This window comes from Meles meles, chromosome X, assembly GCF_922984935.1.
Source record: "Meles meles chromosome X, mMelMel3.1 paternal haplotype, whole genome shotgun sequence".
Classification (NCBI taxonomy): Eukaryota; Metazoa; Chordata; class Mammalia; order Carnivora; family Mustelidae; genus Meles; species Meles meles.
In genome coordinates this window covers 19,897,819-19,909,891 of record NC_060087.1, presented here as the reverse complement: position 1 = coordinate 19,909,891, position 12,073 = coordinate 19,897,819, and the positions used below count along the sequence as shown (strand labels likewise).

General features: G+C 38.8%; 1 protein-coding gene across 1 annotated transcript in view; it reads left to right on the top strand.

Moving 5' to 3' along the window:
- Positions 1–11,264, top strand: part of KLHL15 (kelch like family member 15) — a 35,442-nt gene extending 24,178 nt beyond the window's left edge. The window contains exon 4 of the mRNA XM_045994868.1: positions 5,917–11,264. Within this exon, the coding sequence (XP_045850824.1) occupies positions 5,917–7,026 (1,110 nt within the window). The 3' untranslated portion in view covers positions 7,027–11,264. The remainder of the gene's footprint in view (positions 1–5,916) is intronic.
- The last annotated feature ends 809 nt before the right edge of the window (positions 11,265–12,073 follow it).

Sequence of the window (12,073 nt, the reverse complement as noted above, 5' to 3'; positions counted from 1 at the left end):
CTTTAGAACATGAAAGAAATGTCATTTTCCCCCATATCTTGCTTTTGGAAGCACCTGATATACAGATAAACTGTTAGTGGGGAGTGAATGATGGGAGAAATGCTTAAGGATGAGCCACATGTTTCTTTTTTGATAGCTCCCTTTGTTAATGCATTCAAATGATGCCATTCATATAGCCCTCCACCTTTTGTTTTAAAGCAGAGTATCTGTAATTACTTTGTCCAGGATTATTGAAGAGGCATTAATTCCTCATTTCTTTGCTGAAAGAAGAAACTAATTATGCTTATTTGTATTATTTGGTTTCAGAGGAAAATTGTAGCCCTGGGAAAAGGGCAAGGTAGATCTAGAACTTTGAGTTGTGACAGAGGGGAGGAGCTAAATTTCTTTGGTTAGAAAATATTCTTGGGTGGGGCGCCTGGGTGGCTCAGTGGGTTAAGCCGCTGCCTTCGGCTCAGGTCATGATCTCAGGGTCCTGGGATCGAGTCCCGCATCGGGCTCTCCGCTCGGCGGGGAGCCTGCTCCCCCCCCTCTCTCTCTCTGCCCGCCTCTCTGTCTACTTGTGATCTCTCTCTGTCAAATAAATAAAAAAAAGAAAATATTCTTGGGTATAATCAACTATCTCAAAGACACAGCTTCCATTATTGGGGGCCTACAGGTAGAACAGGCTGGATAAAGATAGGTAGCTGTGATGTGGATTTTAACAGAGTTGAAGTGACTTTTTAAACTCTTTGGAGTTGGAGTTTCAAAGGAAGACAACAGAATGGATGGAGGGAGAAAAGGACAAAGGGACCCGGAGGTTGGGTAGAAAATGAGACAGGAGAATGACTGTAAGAAGTAGTTAAGCTGACTCAGTTTGATGGAATCTGTAAGAACCTGGGTTTGGAATGTGGAAGGCTATCACACAGGCCACGGTGCCTCGTCCTCATGTGATGCCAGGACACCTCTGTGGCGCTCCTGATACGTGGTCCCACCTGGACGACCTCCGCTGGCAGGAATGCTGACTCCAGAGGTGGACAGTCCTGACTTGGGGAGAATATGTACCCATACCATTTCTACCATAGTCCTTTAAAAAGAAAGCCAAGTATAGACCTATAGAGAACCCGAAAAGGGGCAACTGTATGTTGTATGTGTATACATATGTTTTCCTCTGAATATACTGCCAGCTGTGTAAAAGAGTCCATTTTTATTTTTTGAGAATGTTATACTCTTCTGCAGTTTTTATCACTTGACATTTGAACAGCTGTGTGCATGCATGTGGACTAACCTCCTCCTTTTTAATTACTGCATATGGTAAAGACTGCATACGAGAGTTCAGCCAACCAGTGTCTTATTTGTGAGATACTTGAGTTGTCCTGGTTTCTGTGCTCCTAAAATAATGCGATGAACATCCATTATCTTGACAGTTCTAATTACAAAGCTTTTCCCTATGCTGGCCCAAAATCTTCCTTCTAACTTCCACTGACTGGTCCCGAAAATGGTTGCCATCTTTCTCCTGAGTTTTCTCTTGAGTTTAAACATTCCTTGTCAGTTTTACCATTTTTTCCTATGGTTTGGATCCCTTTGCTGTCCGGGATGTGGTCCGCTTTGTGATGTCTAAATTGTAGTGATGGAACTCAGCCCTCTTAGCTGTGGTTTCACCAAGTGGAGAGGGTGGGATTGTCTGTTTTAATTCAGCCCATGATTTTCTTCTGCCCTATCGCATTGTTAGTCTGTATCGAGGGTAGTCAGTTATAGCTTTCCATTGGAGTTTACGGATCCCTGGGGTATTTGACCAAAGCTGTGGACTTCCCACCTTCTCACTTTACGGCGCGCTGACCCCCCGCTCCCCGAATGCATTAACACAAGTACTTCTGCAGTTTTATGTGGTTCATGGGTCCCTGGTGTTTCTCTTTATCATTGGACTTGTTGATTACTTTGCCAAATTCAGATTCTCTCATTCTCTGCCAGTTCTGTTACGTCCTCATTCAACTGGAAGTGGTCAAGGTTTGGCATTGCTGGGTGAGTCCATGCTGCCTCCCAGCGTGTAGCGCTTTCTTATCGCAAGTGGTGTTTTTTAACAATACAGATCAGCCTCAGGCTAACCAGTCTGTAGTTTGGAAGTCTGGCTTCTAGTACTTTCCCATTCATGATTCTACACAGATTACGAAAAGCAATTAAGCAGCCTTATCTGTGAAGCTTCTCAGGATCCCAGGATGTGATTTTGAGATCAAATGACTTGAATTTAATGAGAATATCTATCTAGTTTTTCTTTTCTTTTTTCTCAGCCATCTTGGATTTAAGTTTCTTCTTAGTCATTGTGTTTGATCTTCAGATTAGAAAGAAGAAAACATCCTTAGCCAAGAATGGAAATAAAATAGGAGAAGGCTATTTGTCTTTGTTACTATTACATTAACCACCCCGTCCAGGAGGGGGCTTCCCTTTTGCCTCTACTTCTTTTTACTCTAACCTCTAAGACGCCGTTTATTCATTATCTGGCGCTTTGTAAAGTCACAGTTCATCCTGAGGCTTTAGCCTCATTCACAACATGCTTACAGCTCCATTTCACCCTTTGTAATACTTGTTTTTTGTGTTTTTTTTTTTTTTTACCATCTGTTGTAAGTGGTTTTTTAACATCTGAATTCCAGAAAGTTCTCTGTGCAGCACATCAGATTTTTTAGATACTTTCCCCTTTTCTTCCCCTCATCAGTGTGTTTTACAATTATGCAGTCAGCATTATGCTTTTGAGAGCCTCCAAGCCTTCTTGAGCTTCTTTACACAGTTTCCGATCTTGGAATTGATCCTAATTTTCCTTTAAAAAACTTGAAATCTGCCTATCCAATATGTGCAACATTCCCCTTCCCTTCTCGATTTCCAAATGACATGGCTGCTTTCTGTAAAGCTTCCTCCTCCTTGCATCTTACCAGTCATGTTTTATTGGGGAGAGTTAGGTCCAGAGTAACAGTTTGTCTCCTTTCTCCTCTTACTTTGGAAAGACTGAATTTTTATGCAGACCGAAAGTACATCATCAGACGCACTGACTTAAGCTGACACTTCTAGAGATGTCCACTGGTCAGTGATGGTAGCTAAGAATGACTGTTTGTTTTACGTTGCCACATGACAGGCATCATAGTCTCCTTTTCACGTAGACGATCTTGCTTGTCTCCTGCCTTAGGGTTATGAGCCATAGGTACTAATATTGTTTTCCCAGTAATACAGATGAGGAAATGGCTATAAGGATGTTGAGTTACTTTCCCAAGATCCCACAACTCCTGAGTGCCAAGGTCGGATATTTTCTCTACTGGATTCTTAATCGGCTATCCTGGGCAGCTTGACGTGGTGCTTAATTACAGTGCTGGACGGGATTCTGTTACTTCAAAACCTGTGTAGCTCTCAGGCCACTGGCTGTGCACAGTAGGCACTTAAATATTTAATTTGAGGTTTCTGTTTCTTGTTGATTTCCAGGGTATTGCCTTTTAGCTCTTGCAATTAAGAAAAAGGTGAGGAAAAATGGGTGAGGTACACCATTAGGCAATTCATAGAAGAAATGGAAAGACAAAAAGATGCTCGTTTTTCCTAAGCAAATATATATTTGATGGTTTTAAGAGACCCAGTTTTAAATGGCAAGACTCTTGTTTATAAATATGATACATAAAAAAGAATGCAGAGATGTTTCTGAAGTTTCAGAGATAACCATTATTAACGTGAGCAGGCATACACAAAATCTTATTCAATTGAGCTACCAGTGTACAATTGCTTTTTTAAAAAACTGAATCTATTGTGAACATCGTTCCATGTTAATAAACACTCGGTGATGATGGCGATACAGGTTTCCATTGTTTCTCATAAGTGATTGAAGCTCACTTCATTTCCTTTGTTCTGTACCTTTTTATATGTGAAGCAAAAGTAGAGGATGAGACTTCAGATCCTATATTTTTTATTATTAGACTGTTTATTGAAATTACTTCTTTACCATTCATTATTTGATCTCTTCTACATTAGGTGTTTTGCTAGGAAGAGTGGGGTTGGATGTCCAGTCATTGTGATCCACACAATTGATTCTTTGTTTCAAGAACCCTTATATTATCTTTTCTTTGAGAAGGGTCATTAGGATAACTTGTTGAACATGTATGTTAAGTGTTTTAATAAATGAGTTTGTCATTTAAAGAGTTTTCTAATGAGTACTGGAAGCTGTGCAGTAACCTACTGGAAATAGCTTTGGAGCAAGACTGTCCTAGTGCAAGTTTCAGATCCCAGCTCTGTAAGTTTTAGTCATGTAAACAATTTGGGCAAGTCACTTAAGGTTCTGCGCTTCAGTTTTTTCATCTTGGAATTGATCCTCATTTTTTCAGGAAAATAGTGATGCTTGTTACTCTCTTATGGGAGGAATAATTTAACTTGAGATATTACATGTAAAGCCCCAGTGAAGTATTGATATCCATTTTGTCTCTTACGCAGTAAGACAAGGAATTCTCAACCTTTTTTTGGTGCTGTTTACCCTTTCACTAGCCTGGTGAAACCCACGGAAGGACCCCTTCTCAGAATAATGATATTAAATCCATAAAGTTCAATGCTTGGGATTACAAAGGAAGCCAATTATATTGAAAGACAATTACCAAAATACTTAAAACACATTTGTGGTCCTTTCTGTTTCAGACTTTCTTTGGACCGAGGTGGGGAATGAATGAGAAAAATAGGGAAGAGGGAGGAAAAAGGGCAGAGGTAGGAAAAGGAAGCTCCTAAGTAAATGCCTGGTGGTGGCTCCCTCCCAAGCAGTCACCCTGGATCCCCCACACGGGTGCCTGGACCTTGCCATGTCCGCGTCCTCCCAGCAGTTCAGCAGTTCACATGGATCGCCAGTGGGTGGAATGCCTCTCCCGTGTCCCTTAGTGACAGCACTCTCCAGAGCACCTCAAGTCTAAATTCTCAGATTGGAGTACTCACTTTTGTAACCTATCCCTACTTCACGTCAGTCATGCACTTGTGCCCATTTTCTCTCTCAATATCTGATTTTCCCATCGAAATGGGAGACTCTCACTTCATCCTTGTTGTCATGACACAGGCTTTTTCTTCGTGGTTGTCCAGCTTCCTACCTCTTCCACGAGGCAGCCCATGTTTTGGGCCGGTTTGGTATGTCCCTGTCTTCACATCTGCAGCACTCAAAGATGGGCTGTGTGCTCTCATTTCCAACAGTCAACCGCCTCGTTCACTTGTTGGCAAATCTGGGTCTATTTTCATTTCCCCAAACATATTCGAAGTTCTTTGAGGAAACAGACCCCATCTTATACTTAACATTTTTGTCTCCCTATGGAACTTAGCACAGTACTTAAAAGTGCTTCATAAGATCTTGGTTAAAAAAAATAAATCATCACAATGAGGTAGTTCCATCTCCAAAAACAAAAAGGAAGAAATTGGACCTTGTCACCTGCTTGATGGTTGTAGGAGTTGCTGATATCCAACAAAGTCTTTTTAGCAAAAACCTACTGAGAATTTTGTGTCTTTTAAAATTTTTACTAACCCACTAACTTGATTGCCCAAGTTATTCTGTCATGGTTGCTCTTACAGTGTTCCTTGTGGTTAAGGAAACCATGGCGGTGACTCCCTCTACTGTGAAACCTCTGTTTGTCCTCATAATCACCACTTATATCCCAGGGCCTGACATAGAGTAGATTAGTACATTTTGCTAGAGGAGTTTAGCTTGTGCCTGGAAAATAGCTTGTTTACTTTCAAAGGCTTGGGACTGTGCATAGATTATTATAAAAACAGATATATAATAGCTTTGTTTTAAAAAAAAGTATGTGATCTTAACAGGAAAAGCAATTTTAGTACAGCAAGCCTCAGATCATACACTAGTCTCCTTAGTTGGCTTTGATATATTTTTTTTTTTTTTTGCCATTGATGTTCTTTCTTTTGGTTAAATTATTTTACTTGTATTCTTAGGTTAAGACATCCGAATTTTATAGATACTCCCGTCAGCTGCGCTATGAAGTTGACCAAGCATTGAATTACTTTCAGAACGTTCACCAGCAGCCTTTGTTGGACATGAAATCCAGCCGCATCCGCTCTGCCAAACCCCAAACTACAGTATTCCGAGGAATGATTGGACATAGCATGGTTAACAGTAAAATCCTTCTCTTAAAGAAACCAAGAGTCTGGTGGGAGCTGGAGGGCCCGCAGGTTCCTCTGCGCCCGGACTGCCTTGCTATCGTCAATAACTTCGTGTTCTTGTTGGGCGGGGAAGAACTGGGCCCAGATGGCGAATTCCATGCTTCTTCCAAAGTGTTCAGGTATGACCCGAGGCAGAACTCTTGGCTCCGGATGGCAGACATGTCAGTGCCACGTTCAGAGTTTGCAGTTGGTGTTATTGGGAAGTTTATTTATGCCGTAGCTGGCAGAACCAGAGATGAGACTTTCTATTCAACCGAGAGATACGACATCACCAATGATAAATGGGAATTCGTGGATCCTTATCCAGTTAACAAATATGGACATGAAGGGACAGTGCTCAACAACAAGTTGTTTATCACCGGTGGAATCACCTCATCTTCCACCTCTAAACAAGTGTGCGTGTTCGACCCCAGTAAAGAAGGGACCATAGAACAGCGGACCAGAAGAACGCAAGTGGTTACCAACTGTTGGGAGAATAAGAGCAAAATGAATTACGCAAGATGCTTTCACAAGATGATTTCTTACAACGGCAAGCTTTATGTCTTCGGTGGTGTCTGTGTGATCTTGAGGGCCTCTTTTGAGTCTCAGGGATGCCCTTCCACAGAAGTGTACAACCCAGAGACTGATCAGTGGACCATCTTGGCATCCATGCCAATTGGCAGAAGTGGCCACGGTGTGACTGTGCTGGACAAACAAATAATGGTTCTTGGAGGCCTTTGCTACAACGGTCACTACAGCGATTCCATCCTTACTTTTGATCCGGAAGAAAACAAGTGGAAGGAAGATGAGTACCCGCGGATGCCCTGCAAGCTGGATGGTTTACAAGTGTGCAACCTGCACTTCCCGGAATACATACTGGACGAGGTCAGGCGTTGCAACTAATGACATCTTTCTCCCTTTAAAAAAAGCCAAACAAAAGATTTGTTTGTGACAAAGTAGTTAATTAAAAAAAGTAAAGAAAAACCTCACCAGTTTTACTATCAAAGCCATTGGTCTAATATCGTGAAAAAATTTTCATTCTGTGCTAGCATCCGTTTTTTTTTCTTTTTAGTGGCCTCAGACTCATGCAATAAGTTCATTCTAAGCGCTAGCTCTTGAAACTACTTCCAGAAGCAGTTTAATAGAGTGATCCACTTATCTGAGAAGTTGATTTTATGCTTTAAACATTTCTTTCAGATGTCAGCGTAGGAGTCCTGCATCTTCTAAGAGAAGACCTGATAAGTGTCACTGGATGTAATTTCGGTTCCTATCTCGATCTGAAATCTTTTGGAACCTTTCAGTGTATTACAGTCTGTTAGACCTTTTGGTTTTATAATTTAAGTTTAAAACTCTTGACCTTTTTGCATGGCTTTTTGCTGAAAATGCAAAAATATAAATTTTCTACAAAATTAACTTTTTTATATTCAAAACACTATTTCTAAGCTGCCTTCTCTTATCTGCATTGTGTTAGTGAAAACATATCCATACTTGCATACATCTTACAAACATATAAGGCACATCTCCTTTTATGCGTGGTTAGGATGCGATATTTTTAAGCTAGTGCACTTGCACACACGGTTTGCCATACTTGTTGAATTTTAGATGTAACGTCTTTTCGTGTGTTAACATTTTTAGAAAGTTAAAATAACTGGAGTCCTCATTGGTATCAAAGTAGCCTATCTTCAATCCGTACTGAATATTACTGAAGTAATATTGGAACTCCGTGTGTTCCTGAAACATGTATGGATTTCTGAAAACTAACATTTTATATTTTCTTTTCAAAAGTAAACGTTAGTGTTCCTTATTCAATGTATGTCTTCTTTTTGAAAATGTTTTTCTTTGCAGTCTGTTTAACGTTACCCTGTTTTTAGTGAGAATCGGAGTGGTAGACGCAGCCCGGGCCTTGCGGCGTGCAAGCACTTTTAAAGAGCATTTAGGTCATACCAGACTCCTAAATAGAGGCCCCTTAAAAGTAAGTGCAACTCCCATTCTTTACACTCAGTAAGGCTGCTGCGTCTGTTATTGAATGGAAAGTAGCAACTCGTGGAAAATTTGAGCTCATTTTTGATGTAGAGGTAAGAAACAGAATTATAATCTTACTGGTCATATCTACTTGTTTATTTAGTACAGAATACTTAGTGGCACTGGGGATGTAAGCCCCCAGCCTTTGTTTTATTTACTGAAAGCTACTAGCATGAAGGATAGTAACCTCAAAGTTCAGAACAGATCAAGAATAACTGTTTAAAAGCATTTATAGTAAGTGTTTTAGGATTAGCCGCGCACCTTTCAACTCTTGAAACTCAGAAGGAAGAACAAGATTAAGCAAGAATAACCAGGGAGTGGATCATTCACATGGATGCCATTTTCTCCTGAATAGAGTCTATATCTGATACAGACTAGTTCTACACTGGCAAAACTTGCCAGGTCTTAGGATATTGGTGCAATATTGCAATGCCTTCTTCTATGGCTGTTGTATAAATTTTCTAGTTTCACTTTTTTTTTTTTTTTTTTTGCTGCTGCCACCACTGAACACAAAATGAAAGAGTGAAGTCACGGAAATGTGAAGACTTTTGGGTTTTGTTTTTTTTTTGTTTTGTTTTGTTTTTTTGGCAGTTAGATAACTATGAAAAAAAGACCTGGTTTTAAAACTCCAAAACTGGAGGCATTTGAGTTTAAGAAACAGTCAGGTACACAAGTAGTTTTTGAGAAAGAGAAACATTGGCGTTGGTTTTAGAAATCAAGTTAATGATATTCTTTTGTATATGAGACTTAAATTTTTATTAAGTGGTTCTGTCATTTACTTTCACTTTCTAAAAATGGAATTCAGTATCTTGTTTGCCATAGTAATATGAGTAAAAGTCTTTTTCTACCTTTTAACAAGCATTTTTAATCGTTTTACTTTTGAAAGTTAGGCATTAGGTTAGCCATTTAATTCTTTTTCTAATACATTAGTTGGTTTAGTGTTTTGTGTGTGTGCTGTCTTGCTTTAAAGAAAATAACAATAACGTCTTCATTATTTTCCTCATCGTTGTCTTTTGCTGGAAAAAACCAAGACAGGGTACCCCATCAGGCTTTTATACTTCACACACACCAGTGGTGGTTCTCTTTAATTGCTTAGGTATGACTTCATAGCCCTAGTTAGGGTAAAGTCTGGGCAAACAGTTCCATATTCTTGGTCTTCCATTCTCAAGACACAAGGCCAAGATCAAAGTTCACATTTTAGAAAATTTCTGAAATCTTAACTTGAACTAACTCTGGGTTCAGCTTCACACGTAAGTCATGTCTGACCTGATGTTAGCTGTAATCAGTTTTGAGCTTTAAGAATAGTTGCTATTTGCTTGGGTTCTGAATGTATTGAGAAAACTCACCTGTTTATATGTAGTGCTAATATAGGTTATTTTAAATCCATGATTAACTTACATTCCCTTTTAAAATTGTGGTTTAATTGTTGAAAGAGATTTATTTTTGTTATACTAAACTATGGAAAATTTTTCCATAGAATTTTTTTCAAGTTTATTTTTTGTGTGCTTCATTTGGAACCATTTTTGTTAATATACATTGTATGTGCTCAAAATAGTTGTTTTTAAAAAATTCAGTCAGATTGGAAACTATACAGTGTAACTGTTGTGATCCTTGTGTGTTTTCACTTTACATTTTAAACGGCAGACTTTACAAAAATAGCCGATTTTCATTAATTACATCTTAATTAGAAATGTTTGTTCTCCCCCATATCTTTGGCCCTCTCAGTTTTGATTTTAGTCTGCTTAAAGAAAATCCTTGCACTACAGCCGTTTCATAAAATTCAAGATTCTCACATTGAAGGTTTTATATTGGAAGAAATACTACTGGTTTTTAAAAAAGCAAAGCTTAATTAATAGAACTATTAGCTTTTCTTGAGACAGCATTCTCTGTGTCCTCATTACTCTGCTCTGTGTGCGTGTTACTCTAATTTGTGAAATATTGACTGAGCCCTTCACTTATCTTTTCTAAAGCAGCACCTTTGGACACCTCATTCTGGGAAGCCTGCTCGAGTCATAGTAAAGGACACACACATTTGTGTGAGGAGAAGTGGTAAAAATGGAGAGTTTTGTCTTAATTACATGAAACTAAGCTTTAAAATATTTTATAACAAATTATTTGAGCTGCATAATCTAAACATGTCAAACGTTCAGTGGGACTATTTTTATATATGTATATGTGGTTGTAGGTCATAACATTTCAGTTTATAATATAAATTGATATTTCAGTTTATAAGCTATCTCAGAAAAGACTAGCTCTTTTGAGAATACATAATTTAAAGTTTTAGACTGAAGTAAAACACAACATAGATAATAGTGTAAATTAGATATAACTGAGGGCTATATGGCAGTAAAACTGCTAGTGCCATTTTTCTTTTTTGCCTATTACACATTTTTGATTTTTTTTTTTGTACTCTGAACATTTTTAGGGATCATATGTCTGTTCAATGAGATTAGAGTTGGTTTGGGAATAAATATCTTCTAAAAAGAGATTTATCTTAAAAATGCAAGTCCTGAAAAATTAGTTTATTGAGAGTTTATAAAGTCAAATATTCAATAGACAGACTGGAATCGGTAAGCTCGTGGAAGTCCTAGCCTTTCAGTACATGTACCCGTGTAACTTCGGTGTTACACGAGCAACGCCGAGAGAATGCCATCAGCTTGCTTTGTTCCCCCTCGATACTCTTGGATTTTCTTTTTACATCTTTGGGAACAACTGCATTAAAAACCTTATCTATCAGTGTGTCAGTAAGGATTAGGTGTTCGCTTTCCGAAGGAGAGTTACAGTGAGGTGGTCAGAGAGGTTATTTTCTACCTAACTTGTATATGCCCTCTACCTCTTGGGCATCCTTTGTCTATAGAAAAATATTTTGACCTTTAGGTACATTTTGGGCCAGTAGTCAAATAATCCTAGGGCCGATTTAAAAATCTTAGAATAATGTAAGGTTTGCCTTTTATACCTGTTTTGAAAGCCTTTACATTTTTGTCAGGTAATTTTTCCCAAGCCGTGAATATAATCTATTCAAACATGTTTATGCTATCCATTCTGTTTTTAAATTGAGAAAAAAATGTTAAAAGTGTTTATGAAGAAAAGTTTAAATAAAATATTTTTAATCTTTAAAATAGATTTTTCTCTTATTATTTGCTATCTTTATGCAACCCATCACTTTCAGAGTCACTCATGACTTGATTAACAGTATACATTTTGTTTTCCTTCAGTGTGCCAAGGAAGTGCCACAAAAATGGGATTTCTACCAATGCTTTCAGCCACAGATTCAAATGAGTGCATTAGAGTGAAATTATTTACACTTACATGCAGTGGAAATTTTATAATGAAGCCAAGTAATTAAAGTTCCACTAACGCAGAGTTTTGCAGAATGGAAATGCAGTGTGGTGGTTTTGTAGGTTTCCTTTAGCATTTATGATGGATCGTTTTTAAATGCATTTCTGAAATTAGTGAATAGGCAGAAACGAAGCTGGCTACATCACGAAGCTGGCCCTTGGATATACATAGGCCCGTGTGTGCCCTCTTTAAAATGGACTCCTGAGAAATCTCAGCAGGATTCCCTGGATCCTGGCCTCAAGCCACCCTTCCAGCCTCTTTCTCTCTGTCACTTCCCGCACTCCATTCTCTTGTGATCTGTTAGTTTCCAGCCTCAAATTACTTGCCTTCTTTCCCCTTCCCCGCTTGCAAAATCCGCTTACTTTCCCACTCAACTCAGATGCTCTCCTGTTTTCCGGAAACCTGGGTTATATCTTCCATTGGATTAATTGCCTCTTCTACACTCAACATATCCATAGCTCTTCATGTCATTTTCATAATAGTTGGGTAGAATTCTTTCTCCACAACGACATCATAGTCTCCTTGGACGAAGGGATCTTTTATTTCTCTTCGTATGCTCACATCTAGTGTGACACTTTCTGTGGCCCAC